The 16,763-nt window shown below is 35.1% G+C and overlaps 1 protein-coding gene across 12 annotated transcripts in view; it reads left to right on the top strand.

Annotated features, from left to right (window-relative positions):
- Window positions 1-16,763, top strand: part of U2SURP (U2 snRNP associated SURP domain containing) — a 46,137-nt gene that overhangs the window by 11,931 nt on the left and 17,443 nt on the right. For 2 of the 12 annotated variants that reach the window (XM_065073962.1, XM_065073956.1), the window contains exons 3-19: window positions 293-391; window positions 1,450-1,564; window positions 1,969-2,102; window positions 3,240-3,281; window positions 4,044-4,111; window positions 5,644-5,738; window positions 5,826-5,861; window positions 5,969-6,051; window positions 6,368-6,533; window positions 7,640-7,851; window positions 8,794-8,837; window positions 12,101-12,205; window positions 13,302-13,368; window positions 13,457-13,620; window positions 14,718-14,880; window positions 15,389-15,468; window positions 16,506-16,593. In XM_065073962.1, the coding sequence (XP_064930034.1) occupies window positions 293-391; window positions 1,450-1,564; window positions 1,969-2,102; window positions 3,240-3,281; window positions 4,044-4,111; window positions 5,644-5,738; window positions 5,826-5,861; window positions 5,969-6,051; window positions 6,368-6,533; window positions 7,640-7,851; window positions 8,794-8,837; window positions 12,101-12,205; window positions 13,302-13,368; window positions 13,457-13,620; window positions 14,718-14,880; window positions 15,389-15,468; window positions 16,506-16,593 (1,761 nt within the window). Of the gene's footprint in view, window positions 1-292; window positions 392-1,449; window positions 1,565-1,968; window positions 2,103-3,239; window positions 3,282-4,043; window positions 4,112-5,643; window positions 5,739-5,825; window positions 5,862-5,968; window positions 6,052-6,367; window positions 6,534-7,639; window positions 7,852-8,793; window positions 8,838-12,100; window positions 12,206-13,301; window positions 13,373-13,456; window positions 13,621-14,717; window positions 14,881-15,388; window positions 15,469-16,505; window positions 16,594-16,763 lie in introns of all 12 variants that reach the window. The other 10 variants (XM_065073964.1, XM_065073961.1, XM_065073963.1 and 7 more) reach the window with 8 other exon arrangements.

Here is a 16,763-nt window from a genome sequence, read left to right as displayed (position 1 = left end):
GCTTTAGCTTTCCTAACCTGATCCCCGACTGCTTGGACAATTTCTCTGTATTCCTCGCAGGCGACCTGTCCTTGCTCCCACCCTCTGCAGGCTTCCTTGTTGTGTTTGAATTTGTCCAGGAGCTCCTTGTTCATTCATGCAGGCCCCCTGGCTTACAGGAAGCCTTTTCTTTGTTTTGTTCAGGTTAAGTCACTTGAGGCAGACAGTTTCTGGTCTAGACCAAGGTAAAGAGTAACAATATTTTAGTTGTTTTGTAAGAAGTCTAATGTTTGTTTTCTTACACCTTTTGCAGCCTCTAATGGAAAGCAAGCTTAAAGCATTCAGTATTGGCAAAATGAGTGCTGCCAAACGGACTCTGAGCAAAAAGGAACAAGAAGAATTAAAAAAGAAGGTAATGGTATATAATGAAAATTCTATTTTGTATGCAGAACTGAATTAAGTTTGCTTTAATATTATAATGCGCTTTATCACGGAATTGCATTATTCCAATAATTGTAACTGTCTAAGAATGAAAGTGAGTTGTATTTTACGTGTTTAATTTGTTCTTGGCACCCATGGCATTAAGATAGAGAGAGGATTGCTTCTTTTTCTCTTCTGTGTGAGAAATCAAGTTCTCAGGCATCCTGAAATACTGAATTATGGCAGTCCATTAGTTGTTGTATTGCTCAAAATAAAGACAACCATCACCTTATGTTATTTTCTGTTGTTTTCTTTATATCATTGGATTTCAATAATTAAAGTATCTATTATCTCTGAAATTCTTTCCATATGCATCCTTGTTATTCTGTAAAATGTATTTTTGTTTAATGGCTTCTCTTGGAATTAATAGCAACATTAAAATTGATATTGAATTTTAGGATACTCAGGAGCATCCTAATTTTAGGGAATATGTAGCTTATAGTTGGTAGGTAGAAGTTTGAAGATTTTGGCCTTTGAACTTAACACACACAACTCTATTTCAGTGGGATATCTCTTTCTAAGTTGTTGGGAAGAAATACTAGCCCAAAGAAACATGGTAGTGGTAAATTTAGTGCCTCAGTCTCTCATTGAATTAACTTTATTCTCTGAGAGATGCATAAAGATGATCCTGTTGTTAATCCCCTTCAGTCACAGGTAAGATGTCATACGTGCTGTTCTTTGATGCTTAGGTCAACAAAGCTCCAGTCTCACAGTACTGGTCTTTCACATTATCTTTCCTAGTAGACATTTTTTGAATGTGAATGAACAGTCATATTTGAGCATACAGGCCTTGTTTGTTTTACGTATTACAAGCTGTGTTCTTCCCACATTTCTCAGAAATCTGAATTCTTCTGTCTAAAGCTGAAACTTATTTGATGCAGTTTGTAGCATGAACTCTAGAAAAGGAATGTCACATAGCTAATTTAAGAATAGCTGTCTAGTGAAGGTTGTTCTATAATGATAGTAAATAGATTAACATTTGCTATGTAGGAGGATGAGAAGGCTGCTGCAGAAATTTATGAAGAATTCCTTGCTGCCTTTGAAGGAGGTGATGGTAATAAAGTGAAAACATTTGTAAGAGGAGGAATCGTTAATGCATCTAAAGGTATAGCTAACCTTTTTTTGGGGGTGGCGGTGGGTCATTTGGCTTTCAGTAAAGATTAGGATTGGCTTTGAATTACATTTTAAAATTAATATGTTGCATTAGAAGCAGCAAAAGAGACTTGGTGCTAAAATCTACTTTTATGATTTGACTTAGTACTTAGTGGCATGATTTGTCTTTTAAATTCCAGAGGAAAAATGCTTTGTTTCAAAATACCTAATATTTTTAATTTTTCTTCATGTTCAAAGATGTTAAATTATGGAACATTTGTATTGTCACTTTTAAAAAATGAAATAACATATTGAGTTGAATGAACAAGACTAAAGAACAGAAGCATTCTTTCTAATGAACAGTATTGTGTGGCATTAGTTAAAATAATTTGTTTTTTAATTTGCCTTTAATTTCAGAGGAGCATGAAACAGATGAAAAACGGGGTAAAATCTATAAGCCTTCATCACGATTTTCAGATCAAAAAAATCAACCAAGCCAGCCATCTAATGAGAAGCCTCCATCCCTTTTAATGATAGAAACCAAAAAGCCTGTAAGTTTCTTACTTGAATATTAATCCCATACTTAGGAAGTGCTTAGAAAAAGGTCTGTGTGATCTTGCAGAGTAGTTTTATCTGCATTTATCACATAGTAAAAGGAGGTGGAAATTTTGATTTGCTTAATCCCCTGGCAAATAACAAGATGGTGAAATGCAGAGGTTCAGTAGCCCTGTATCCACCATGGGATACCAGAGCATCATGTACTGCACTTGGATCTGGCTCTTCTACGTTTTTACTATGTTCCTGCTGATTGAGACAGACTTCTCATGGATGCAGATTTAGTGACTGTTGCAAAGTAACAGTATCTCTAATCCTGAGAATTTGTGAAGTTTTAGAAGCAATTCTTGCTGCCCTCTGTTTTTACATTTTTATAACTTTTTTAAAAAAAATTGACCTTTGCATTGAACCAAGTTTTTCTTGTGTTTTTAATTTTTTTATTTTTTCTTTTGTGGTGATGTTTGCGAAGTCCTTTATTTAGCTCTTTGAGTTATACTGAATGAGTTGCAGGACTTGCACATTTTTGAAGCTGAATACCTTGTTTTTATTTAACTTATTTGAACTTGTGCATTGTTTAATAATTTTTTGTTGTTCTTAAACTGAGATTTCATCATAAAAAGTGATGGCAATATTATGAACAACCTTAGTCTTCAAGTCAAGTGATAGTTACGTATGATTACTGTTACTACTAGAAATATGTAATGAGTAATTAATGTCTTGTTTTTCTTTAAAAAAACTTTTAATAGAGCTTACTACAATTTTTAAGCTTAAGTGAAACATGTGATACTGCCTGTTAGGGTGGGAAACAAGATATAATGTGGTAATTGTGGGAAATCCCATGCTAGCCTCCCTCCAGCTTTAAACAAAACTCTAATTTAGACTAGTGGGGTATTACTGGATGGCAGTTTTCATTTTCATTGTATGTAAAGCTCTACAGTTACAGAAGTGAATTGTAGCGTTTTTTGTTATGCTGAGCTCTGTTCTGTCATGTGCAAGTATTTGTACTGTAAGAATATTACTGCTTTTCAAATTTGTCAGAAATACTTATCAAGTAATGCAATCAGTTTACTCACTTGCCCTGTCCAATGGTGATTGAAGATAATGAGGTAAAAATGATTTTATTTATTTGGCAGACCATCCCCAAAAACAAAAACAAACAAACAACTTTGCCTGGGGTGAGTAGGAAGTCCAGTTTTTCCAAAGCTGTAGTGTGTAACACAAACATTTTGTATGTCTGCCTATTGGAAACGTTTTCATTTAAATTTGATTATATAAAAGCAATGTGTTGAACTTAAGAGTTCACATGAGTTAGTTAAGGTGCATATATTACAGTAAAAAAAAAAAAGTAGTAGTACATTATCCATATTTTTGTCATTCAAGAGTTTTTTTTTCTGAGGACCTTGAACTGTTTAGAGTAACTGTTTCTTCAGGCCTCTATTTGTATCCTGAAGGAAGCAAGAGAAGGAAATTCTTTTCACATAGAATGTTTGTCTGTGGATAAAACTATTCAATATATATATGTAAAGTACATTACATATATATGTACACACATATATCAGTTTAATTAGAGCATGGGGGTTTGCTAGGGGTGTAGTCAGCTTCTAAGTGGAACCAACTGCGAAAATACATCACAGATATTTTAAGTTTGTGTGTTGTGGGGAGTGTTTGATCACACATGCATTGTAATGAGAAGTAACAAAGTTAAGTTTAAGCTATCTTTAATTGTATATTTTCTAGCTTTGTGTTTGATAGCACTCAGTCTTAATGTTTTCAAGTCTGTTTTTTTTAATTTTTTTTTTTCTCCTGTAGTTCATTGGTTTGAAAGCTGTGGGTAAAATATGCATGGAAATGATCTACAATTTTGTGATATATGTATAATTTTTATTTTTGTTTCATTTTATCTACTGAAATATTTCCTGATATATCTTTAATTTTAGCCTTTGAAGAAAGGAGAGAAGGAAAAGAAAAAGAGCAATTTGGAACTTTTTAAAGAAGAATTAAAGCAGTAAGTTTACTATAAATAAAGAAGATGCAAGGTTTTAAACTTGTATTTGCAGGCAATAATTAGGACATTGCTGCTAAGCTGTTTTCCAAAGTAGTGTGGTGGTTTGTTTTCTGTGTGTGTGTGTCTTTTGGTTTTTTTTTTTCCTCCCAAATGTTTGTGGAGTGGTGTGGTTTAATTAACAGTAACAATGATAATTAAACATAGTATGAACCCATGCTGGTAGATGCTCATTGCAGGTATGTGTGATTTGTCTGGATAATCAGTTGCCATCTATAATAATGATTCCTCTGGTGTTTCCTGATACTTCTGCCCTTTCTTATGCTGATTGATGATAGAATGTGTTTACCACTATTGCTGGAAAGAGCTTCTGTTTTGAAATGTACCACCAACCAGAGTCTATAAAATTATTAAAAAACAAACCAAAAAAGACCAGTATGCTCGCTTAAATCTTTGTCTGTTGAAATGAATGGATTTCTTTGCATGTCAGAGATACTTGATTGTGACCTCTGAAGAGGTTCGGTACTGCATTCCTAAGCAGAAGAATATCCAGAGCAATTAGCCAAAAAAACTGCATATAAATGCCTCAAGTATTTGAGAGATCGCAGTAAGTGGATGGCTGGCAATGTTTCCAAAGCTACCTAAGCTTTGATCACTTTGGTGTGACTAGAAGCTTTGATGATTGAATCCACCAGCAATCTAGCAGGATAAAAAATGGAAACCTAGGTTTGTTTCTCTGACAGCTGCTGTCAGTATGTTCCTTAAAAGTGGAACTCGGGATGCAATTCTGTTATAAATTAGCAAATGTGAGTCTGTAAATGAGAATACTTGTTAATGTGGTCTCACACATTGTTAAAGTTAGTGAAGATACAGCAAGACAAGTAGATACTGTAGTGGATGAGGACGTTCAGGTGTTTGGTGTTGATGTAAATGTATTGAATTGACAGCCGTGTATTCTTGGCACATGATATCTTTGTACTGGGGTTTAAGGCCAAACTACAAAGAACTGCTTAATTACTCGTATGAGTACTATCCTCAGTGGTACAAACCAAGGTGAGGTCCTATATGTTCTGGAAATGGTCATATGGGGGTGTGTGTCACCTTACAAGGTGACAACCCACGTGCATAAGGTTTAGAAAAGGTAGGAGGAGAAATAGACACTAAGGAGCTGTGTGTGTCTTGAAGAGTCATCTGAACAGTCAGTGGGTCTCTGCCAGTTAGACGTGGAATTTGGGTCACTTTTTCAGAGCAGAGTTCTTATTTCTGGTCTTGTGAACTGTGTCTCAAACTAAGTCAATTCTGTTTCAGATTCAAACACCCTGACAGTATGAATGAGGAAGCATGCAGCTAGAGTAATGGTGTGAACTATATTCCAGTTGATTAAACAGAAATTCGAACATACTGGCAATTTGAAAGTTTTAACAAGTCGATTGTTTAATACTAAAATTCTCATATTTCTAATGTAAATTGAAAATTTTAGAATAAAAACCTCAAAATAGTATTAAGTTGTTACTTACGTTAAACTTGTTTTACAGGATACAAGAGGAACGTGATGAAAGACATAAAACAAAAGGTAGATTGAGTCGTTTTGAACCACCTCAGTCAGATTCAGATGGCCAGCGTCGTTCAAGTGAGTAGATGCTTTTATTTAATGTTTGTTTGGGTTACAAAATTTGCAGACTAAACTATATATCTATATATTTTTCTATTTATTCAGTGGATGCGCCTTCAAGAAGAAACAGATCATCTGGTGGTAATATAAATTCTTTTCTCATGCAATATAATATTGTCACTTAAATGTGTAGCAAGTATTATGACTTCGTTTCTCTTGTTGCTTTTTTTCTTCCTCCATCTTTGTAGTTCTGGATGATTATGCCCCAGGGTCACATGATGTTGGAGATCCAAGCACAACAAATTTGTATCTTGGAAACATCAATCCTCAAGTAAGTTTGGAGCCAAGGAGTAAAGTGCAGTGTTGGTGTTTGAGTCCAGCTGAATTGTTTTTCAGTGGCAATTCCCCCCCATCCCCCCTTTTTATTTTAAACCATACACACATGTTTAAACATATATACTAGGTACATCTGGTGACTGTGTTCATTTGAATAAATGCTCTGTATGATGCTGCAAAAATTAAGGTATCAGCAAAGTGTTGTTTTTCAAGAAAGTAAAAAATTTAAAATCTCGACATTTGGACAATAATATGAATCAGTATCTTAGAAATACAGTAGCAAGATGTTAATTTTACCCTTTTTTGTGTAGATGAATGAAGAGATGTTATGTCAAGAATTTGGACGCTTTGGACCATTAGCAAGTGTTAAAATTATGTGGCCAAGAACGGATGAAGAAAGAGCAAGAGAAAGAAATTGTGGCTTTGTTGCCTTTATGAACAGGAGAGATGCTGAAAGAGCATTAAAGAATTTAAATGGTAAACATGTTTCTCCGTTTGGCATTGTAATTATCTTTGTAGGAATACTGAGGAATGATTGTAAGCGTATCTTCAAGTTGCTTTATCAGGCTAGTGGTAGATGTGCTGTAACTCCAGCAGACACCACGCTGGCAGTGATTTTGGTTTGCACTGTTTTACTGGCAGCTGAATGTCATCAAACTACAGCTACACCAGGGCTGGGAGCAGTGCTGGCTTTTGCTGTGGGTAAACATGTGAAATTTCTGACTGTTCTGAAAATGTGAGCAAGAGCTAATGTTTGATAATATCTTTTATTTAAACAGACTATTTTAAGAAGGAAACTATTACTTGCGGTAGTTTACCAGCAACATTTTTTGTGGGTAAATTTTAACTAGTGCACAGTATATAATCAATAGTTGGTTATAAATATATTATTTTTAATGATGGCTAAATTCCTAATACTGAAGAGGTAACTGTACTACACCAGACATGTAGTTTTGCATGTGGGTTATCTTGTCTATCTTTAATTTGGAAAAAAAAAAAGAAAAAATCTTACATGAAGAAGAAAGCTATGTCCTTAAAGTTCAGGAAGAGCCTGAAAATAAAAAATCAGCATCCTTGACAAAAATAATAGGAAATGAAAGGTTACCCTTGCATCGCTTACTCACAATGGTTCTTTACTAAGCACTGCTAGTAAGTAGGCTTACAACATGTAGAAGTCTAATTGGTTATTACATTCTGTTTGAATAGCATAATTTGAAATCCGTTATTATGAACAAAACATTTTGAAGAATTGAAGTGCAGAAATAATGTCATTTAAAAATTACTCTGTTAATTTTGATGTGCTGTATATCAAAAGTTTTATATTTTCTTCCCACCAGCAATTCAAGTAGTTGTGGTCTTCTGAAAATGTACTTTGGGGAAGATTAATAAAGTATTTCTTTAATAGGCTTTAATTTGCGCATCATGTAGTCTGATAGACGTGATCCACTAATCAACAATGTAAGCAAAAAGTAAATGGTGGCAGGCGAACCTAAATGCTGTGCTTGCATGGAGAAATGTTGAGTGATGCAGAACCAGTTTATAACAGAATGGTGGTTTTGGGTTTTTTTGTGTCACTTTTTCAGGCAAGATGATTATGTCGTTTGAAATGAAGCTAGGCTGGGGCAAAGCTGTACCTATACCACCACATCCAATATACATTCCACCTTCTATGATGGAGCACACCCTCCCGCCTCCTCCGTCAGGACTGCCTTTTAATGCCCAGCCTAGAGAGAGGTTGAAGAATCCTAATGCTCCAATGTTACCGCCACCAAAAAACAAGGAAGATTTTGAGAAGGTAACTTACAGTACCCTGGGCCATATCGCATTGTTAAATGCTACATCTGTGACAGTATTTCAATGGCTCCATATATTTGCATTGCTCAGGCTGACTTTGGCAGCCCTTAGTGTACAAACTCCCTGGCTCCCTGCTGTAGCCCAAGGGAACCTGCCTGATTCCTGAAGCTCTGTTTCATGTTTGTGTTAGGGTACAGTATATCGGGTCTTGATTTATTTTAGTGCTGCTTTCAATCTGGCTATCATTTTCCCCCTCCAGGCTCCCTGGATTTTTTTCTCCTACGTCCCCCCTTTTGTTGGCTGCCATATTGCAGTATCTAAATTGTTTCCTTTAGAGAAAATACTACATTTAAATTTGGGTAGCATTATTTTTTTTACACTAGAGGAGTTGATATATTTTGTGTAGAAGCTAATTAATCTGGACATTGAGTAAGTATTTTATGTTACTTATGGAGTCAGTTTTCAAACTTTTTTTCTGCAATATTAGCTGTTTAAAAGGGTAAGTATCTTGTAATCACAAACCAACTTGATTTACATTTGTAAGAATTTGTTGATTCTTTGAATAACACTTAAATATTAGGGCTATTTTTGTAAGACTTGGGAATAAAGTAATACCAACTTGATCCAAGTCAAATAGTTTACAATCTTTTCATAAATTTAAGAAGCTCTTTCTTAATTATATTCAGTGTAGTACCTATTCAGTGCATCAATGTACATTCTGACAGGAATGTTCTGATACTTTGCAATTAGTGAACCTTTATGGTTCACTGACCAACCATTTGCATTTTGTATAATTGCTTAGTTGTAACTTCACAGCAGTGATTGCCTGCAAAACTTGTGATAGATGTGTAGTATTTTCATTGCATATGTATATTTTTGCTTGTTACTTGTTAACAATACTCACATATTCTATGTTTATTATCTGATGTGACTTCATATACAGACTCTGTCGCAAGCCATAGTCAAAGTGGTTATCCCAACAGAAAGGTACATGTTTTTCTTTATTATTACTGATCTAAATATAGAAAATTTCCACTTCGGAATTTTAAAGAAAAATGGTGATGTTGAGGAAAAGGTAATGGCTTGACTGAGCAATGGTTCTTTCATGACGCTTGAGAGAAATCTGTGTGTTTTACAGGCTTCTTATCCTTTCTTATCTTAATAACTCTCTTTACTGAGGATAGGTTTAAGTAATTATCTTTTGATTGAACTTGAGCACTAGTTTCAGTGTAATGAAGTCACCTGGTGAATGCCAGGGTGAAGTTGCTCAGCTTAGACACTGTGTAAGTCCTGATGTAAACCTCCGAGTACATCACAGCTGGGATGCAGCTGTCCCTAGTGTAGTGCTGTGGGGTTGCTTGTGGTTTTTTTTTTTAATTATTCTTATTATTCTTATTTGTACAATTTGTAACCAATTTAGTTAAAACTGGTTTTGATTTTTGTGTGTGTGGGGTTGGGTTTTTGTGTGTGGTGTTTTGTTTTGTTTGTTTTGTTTTGTTTTTTTTTTTAATGTGGAACAGTTCTCTATTACAAGGGTATTTTTTACATTCTGGTCCCAATCAGTGCTCTTCCCTTCACACTAGTCTAAGTACACTCTTGCTCAGTTAAGCTAAAACCTTTTCCCAAACATAGGAACACAACACTGTTTTAAAAGTAAATAAGCACAAAAGACTACCAAATTCTCTTTGACATTGGCCTTGGTGAGCAACACCAGCTGAACTGTCTGCGGCAGCGGGGGACCAGGAAAACATCATGGGATGGATTGGGAAAGTATACAGTTTTTGACCAGACATTGGTACGATCGGCTCCAATAAATGTGGTTTTATTATAACTGAAAAACTTTTTTTGTTGGCCAACTTAAGCTAAATGGCATTTTAAAATAATGCTCTTAAAACTGTCATCTTTTTTACTACACTTTTAATTGTCACAAAGTCCCTTTTTCCTTTTTTTTGCGTGTGGGGGGAAGTCATAGTGAAACTAGTCGTAGTAGATAAATTTGTCAGTAGATACTCAAGTGCACTACTATTTTTGATGGAATTTGAGGACAGTACAATTTTTGTTTGGTAGAGACATTAATAATTAGGGTGACCGGGAGGAGTCTTGATTTGAGAAACATGGAGTAGTAGAACAAGTACTTGTAAAACTGTACAGTGCATACAGAGCAATTAACTTTCAGAGAGAAATGTGTTTCCATTTTATTTACTGTAGCATTTTGAAAGCTTGTAGGATAAGAAAAGCTCATGTTAATTGAACTGTATTTGAAAATACTTTTAATTTTTCTTTCCTGGTGACTTCCAAAGATGCTAATGACAGCTTCTAAGACTGTTATTCAGTGCATCACATTGTGCAAAAAATTCACTTGATTTCAGTGGGATAATACATTTAATTCTCCTTTGCTGGAAAATTTTCAATACCAGTTTTTAACATCTCTTGCTTCTTAGCATTTACTAAACAGAAGACCTTGTATATACACAATCAAGTTTTTTTCTGAGAAATTCATTTTCAAGTAGTCATGTCTTATATACTGAAATGCATGTAACACCTTCTTTCACATAGAGAATGTACTGAATCTTTTTTTTCCTACATCTGAGGTCTTTCCAAAGCAGATGTTTATGTTAAAGCATAAGCTGCTCTTATGCAACTTAATTGTACTTGATGAAAGAAAAATTCGATGAAAACCAATGGCATGGTTCTGCAGGAAGCCAGAAATGATCACATTGAACTTGCCTGAAAATAAGTGGAAGGTGTAACAAGTCAGAGGCTTGAAAGCTAATTGCAAATTGTTTTCATACTGATGTTTCCAAATACAGTTCATATAAGAACAATCTTGCTATTTAGACTTTCAGAACACTACTTTAAATAAAATGGCTACAGTATTATTGTGACTATGTCCTCTTTACAATGTTTCTGGGATTATAAAAAGCAAACAGGAAAACTGAGCTGTAGGTAGTTGTGGGGTTTTTTGTGTAATATTTGAGGCAAATATAGATTTAATGCTAGCTGGTATAAAAGAGAACATTTTCTAAGTTTGCAAATGGCATGGGCAGGTTTTTATTACTGTTTTTAAGTTGAATATTTTTGTCTGCATTATATCTGTGGCAGATCATTGAATAGTCATGGTAGAAAATTATCACCTCATTACTAAGAAGTAATAGAAAATTCTGCAGCTTTTCAATGTAACAGTTTTTGAAGTTAAATCATTACAAAATTGCTAAAAGGAAATCTAATGAGATACATGTAAAGAACCAAGATCCATTTGTTAGGTCTAAGAAAATAAGTTTTAAAATGTAAAAATCTGTATTTTTGTTTGCATCACATTCAAAGGACACGGGCTGTGAAGCTTTTGATATATGTAGGTAATTTATATTTGAAAATTCAGGATCCCGTTTCCAAAAGAACTCCAAGAGATTGGAAACTGAAGATCACTATTTTTTATAAACTTAGATGACTGTCTCCTGGTAGCAAGCTTTGCATTTTCAGATTTGGCTTGGAAAACATGCACTTCACATCTGCTTCTTGCCTGTCTCAGGATGTAGTGCTGAATGAAACGAATACAGATTTTTAATTTTTTTTTTTAATTGTGATTTGGTTCATCTGAGTGGATGAAGGAGGAAACATTGGATGGTATGACACAAAACCATGGACACTCTTGTTCTATGCCTGTAGTTGAGTCTTGACTAAAAAGAGGTTATCTAAATTAATAAAACTGTTGCCTGTTTTGGCATCCAGAAGGCTATTTGCTTTTCCTTTCATACTTGAATAGGTTGAAAGATGAATGCAGTTTCTGTTGAATATTCAAAATATGTGTGTTTAATTTTGAGCGTAATATTCAGCCACTTCCTTGTCTGTAGAACTTCAGCTAACACTTTGGTCTTAGTTCTAGACAATTTAGATGAGGGCTTAGTTTTTGATAGTTAGTTGTACTTTGGTTTTCTGTTGCCCATTTTTAAGCATAAATACTATTAAGCTTCTGCTAAGCAAGAGATGGTTGTAGGCTAAGCCGTGAAAATTCAGGAATGAGGTCTCCTCTTAAATTCTTACTCCACAACTCCTAGGCATGTCGTTATTTTAGAATGCCCGTGTCTATGGTGCAAGGCTATAATATGTTCCATGTTACCTTATCTTTTATACTGTTTTCTTAACAAGGCAGCAAAATAATCTTCTGCACAGTTGTAGTGTCTTAGGTGGAGTGTAGTTTTATATAGTGTTAGGTCTGAATCAATTTTTCTTTAACTGTGTTGTTGTTGTAGGAATTTGCTCGCTTTGATACATCGAATGATAGAGTTTGTGGTACGGGAAGGGCCTATGTTTGAAGCCATGATCATGAACCGAGAAATCAACAACCCAATGTTCAGGTGCTTATTACTTTGCTTCAATTTGAAATAGTGCTAATATTCACTGCTGCTAATATTTTGCATTTTACAACTGTACAAATACTTATGCTATCTTTTTATGAAGCCTGCACTTTTATTCCAGTTGTTACTAGTGTGTGTGTGCATGTTAAAAAAAATACTATATACCCACTATAAAATACATTTCTACATATATAAAACTATATAACAGATAAATCAAGTAACATTTAATATCTACTTTCTGAGGGATTCGAAGTCATCAGTGGAAGCAATAGCATAAAAAAAAGAAAAATATTTCCCCCCGCTTTACCCTCTTCCCCCTTTATCCCCCCCCCGACAGACTATCTCAATATAAAGTCCAGTCTTCCTGGAGCCTAATTGCTTACCTTCAACAAGAGCTGGGAGTAATTTTTCTTTGATGTCAATAGGAACAATAGGAATAAGGATTAGACTTCAGCTGACACAGTGGAGTTGTCAGAATGTCTAGCTCTTGTCATTAATGGAATAAAAAAGGAACCAGGGAAACACTCAATGAACTTTTAAAAATGTATCGCAGTAAGGTTAAGTGCTTCATTTTGTTTTCTATGTTCAAATTGAGAAAATATGCAGGCGAAAATATCCTGCCCATTAAAAATGGGCTGCTGGTCCCTCTGCCCCCTCCCATCTTGTTAGAGCTCTGACTGACAATTTACTGGTGGAAAACTTGGAGTCATTTAGATCTGAGCAACCCAGGTGTGTACCTCTGAGTTCCTGCACCACTTGTGCAGAGGTTGCAGTTGCTCCCCTAGTGATTCTTTGCACTGATGATTCTTCTGCTTTATGGTGGGGCTGCACAGTTGTTCTTTTTCTGCTTATAACTTGTGAGAGATGCGGCGCCTTGTGCCACTCTGCTCTCTGCTTTGCAGATTGGATGTGTATGTGCGTGGAGCAGTTGCTCGTTCTGCACAGTGATGCTGGACGTGTACGTGATTTTAGCTGTTCACAGAGTTCACTCGGTAGCTGATGTGGGATTCTGAACAGGGGTTTGTGATACTTTTTTGTTACTTCATTTAAATAACGTGTAATATGCTTTGTGCCTCTTCTTTGCTCTTTGGTTTAGGTTTTTATTTGAAAACCAGACTCCAGCCCATGTGTATTATAGATGGAAGCTTTATTCAATTCTTCAGGCAAGTAGAATTTTAGTGACAATTCGTAACTTGAATCATAATGAAAGAAAAAGAACACCAACATAAAAATACTTTTGTTTCTTTGTAGGGAGATGCTCCAACCAAGTGGAGGACGGAAGATTTCCGTATGTTCAAAAATGGATCGTTCTGGAGGCCACCACCACTGAATCCGTACTTGCATGGGATGTCAGAAGAGCAAGAAACAGAAGCATTTGTGGAGGAACCGAACAAGAAGGGTGCACTTAAGGAAGAGTATGAACTCCCATCACTTTATAGTCCTGTTTTAACTGATAACATGCTTGTTCTTCTCCTTTTGCGTTTTTGTAGTTACAATACGTCATCCCTAAAGTGTTATCATGCTTGTCATAATATTACTTAGAAACACAGCACTTTTTAGTTCTTTTTTTGATGATACTTGCTGATAAATATGTTGGTGATTTGGTTCATTTGTCATCATTGAATAACAAGTCTTTTCATTCCAGTTGTTATTAACCATTTAGCTGAAGGGGATTGGGAAGATGAGAGTTTTTTGCTATTTATGTTCCTGTCTGCTGGTAGGGGTATATAGCACCTTTCTCAACATGGTTGACATCTCATAATATCTAAACAGTTATTACAATTTCAAACTTACTGATGCTGTTCATCAGTAATTAAAATTGGGGGCAGTTAATAAGCAGGAAGAGACAGATCGTGAGTGTTCTTTGCTGTGAATTCCAGGTGTGGTAGGGATGGCTATGGCAGTGGAAATACATAAATTATTTTCTTAATTTTGCTATTATTGTTTCAACTGTGTGCTTAGCATGGGGATTTTTTTCTTGTTTTATTCTTTTCATCGTAGTTATGATACCAGTCATGGTTCTGGAGATTTTAAATACATAATTTATTTCCTATATCTTTTTGGAAGGCTCAATAAGTTGCTCTTTTGAGAGTGTTCTCTATGTATAGAGGTCAGGGAAAACATGAAATAATTGCTTCATATTAGCTTTCTTAATCTAATGTTTCTTACTCCACAGCAGAAATTAGTTGCATGCTTTAGATTTATCCATTTTGATTTAGGCTTAAACTAAATCTAGAAGGAGGTATTGATCTGCTTCATTAAGTATTTCTGTTATTTTTCATTGATTTCAGTGTGTAGTCAAGACTGAGTGGGAATTTTTTGCACTTTGTTTATTTATATAACGTGCATGCATATGTCCATGAGTCACTGCAAAAACTCTGGCAGCATAATGTAAAAATATTTAAAATTGCTTTTGTCCTTAAGGTGGAAAAATCAGAAACATCTTTAAAGGGAAATTCCCCAAAGTATTATTAATTTTATGTTGAAAGCATTACAATTCCTGACATTTCAGACAGAGGGACAAGTTAGAGGAAATTCTGCGTGGATTAACACCCCGGAAGAATGATATTGGTGATGCAATGGTTTTCTGTCTAAATAACGCGGAAGCTGCTGAAGAAATTGTGGACTGCATTACAGAATCATTGTCCATTCTGAAGACCCCTCTACCTAAGAAGGTGTGGAGATTTTCTATAGTCTTGTATTTGGGGGGAGGAGCTCGCTTAGCAGCCTGTGCGTATAGTTTCAAGCATTATTTCGCAAGTTTCAGATAGCATTGAGGTTTTGTATGAAAATGTGGGCTTGAATTTAAGGATGCATTTTTCCTGTGGGATTTTGTTATATATTTTCGTTCATTCTGAACCTGCTTTTGAAACATGTTCTGCCTTACTGTGAAGTTGAAAACAGCAGGATAGTCTGTTCAAACAAGGAAATAAAAATTGAAATGCCCTGATCTGTCCTTTGTAATACTGTGTAATATCATGTTACAGTGGCTGTTACACTGTAGCATAACAGTGGGCTAATTGCCTCCTGGCATGTTTATTAACAATATGGCGGTTGTGTTACGCTTTGTTCTAATCTGGTACTTTTAGGTAGTTTGTCTTATATTCTTTCTGGAAAAATGCATATAGTTTAAGGATAATTTAAACTCTAGAGTTAGCTTAATTTAAACATTCTCTATTGCAGATTGCACGATTATATCTAGTGTCGGATGTGTTATACAACTCTTCAGCCAAAGTTGCCAATGCTTCCTACTATAGAAAATTGTAAGTGTAATATTTTAGGTTATTAATGATTAAAAAAAAGAATATCCTTATATTCAGTTTTGTACATCTCTGCATGCATATGGTTGTAGAGAAATTCATACTTTTCTGTGAGGATACTGTTAGAACACTGATATTTATGTCTCTTTTCATGAAAATGTATAGGATGTAGCATGTTAGTGCATGGGACGAATTACTTTGTAATTCCCTATGCGAGGGACCACTTTACATGGAACCTCAGAGAGGTGAGAAAAATTCGTGAGCCTCTTTACAGAAAGAGACTCTAAATAATATGCAAACTACAGTATAGATAATAATCCATGTGAAGTTGTCAATTTTTGAATATATATTTTTTTAATTAAAATATGTTTTTATAGTTCTCCATCAAGTTAAGAGAACTCATAAGGAGATTATATACTTTGTTTCTAGGGTGTTGAGCAGAATTTAGGAAAAATGTCCAAGGGAGAGTGTCTTTGTCCTACTTAGGTGATTGTGTCTGTGTCCCGGAGTCTCTCTAAAGTTAGGGGGGCATGATGGGGAATATTCAGCGTGTTACAAAACTCCAGCGATTGCACATGTTTCTCATTGCAGTGTGTCTTTGCTGTGACAGTTTATTTTTTGCACATTGATTGAAGCTCAAGAGAAGCTGGGCAGCTGTTACTGTGCTGTCATGGAGGGCCTCATTGAGTAAAGTAGAATGGAAACATAACTAAGGATTTTTTAAAAATACAAGTTGAATTTTGAGACAATTATTCCGTTGTATGTAAGGTTGTAAAACTCCTTTTATCCTCCTCCAGTCTTTCCAGGCTGTATAAACAGACGGCAGCAGATGTGAAGATCTCCCTTCACAGTTCTGTTGTTGTCCAAGGTGATTTAACATGTAGTAATCTTATTTGCTTTATAGTTCAGTTCATGGCTACTATAGGGATCAGAACCTTGTGCTTTTGAGTCTTGTGTCCCAGGTATTTTCATGAATTATGTATGTCCAGAAAGCATACATTGCAAAGTTTAACTAAAGAAATGTATATGTTTAATTCTAGTTTTGAAACAAAATTATGTCAGATATTCTCTGATCTCAATGCTACTTACCGTACAATACAAGGCCATTTACAGTCTGAAAATTTCAAGGTATGTATTTCATTGTTATTTACATGACATAGAAGTCGAATAAATAGATGTTCCTGCACAAGAGGTTGCATACTATGATAGGTGGTTTAAACCTCAAGCTTCCTAATTAAGCCTTTTTTTAAAAACAAACCTAAGTTTTTCTGTCTTGCAAAGATAGCCTTGAAATTAAG

The sequence above is a fragment of the Columba livia genome, chromosome 9 (genome assembly GCF_036013475.1).
Source record: "Columba livia isolate bColLiv1 breed racing homer chromosome 9, bColLiv1.pat.W.v2, whole genome shotgun sequence".
Lineage (NCBI taxonomy): Eukaryota > Metazoa > Chordata > Aves > Columbiformes > Columbidae > Columba > Columba livia.
This window is presented reverse-complemented; position numbering and strand designations above follow the sequence as displayed.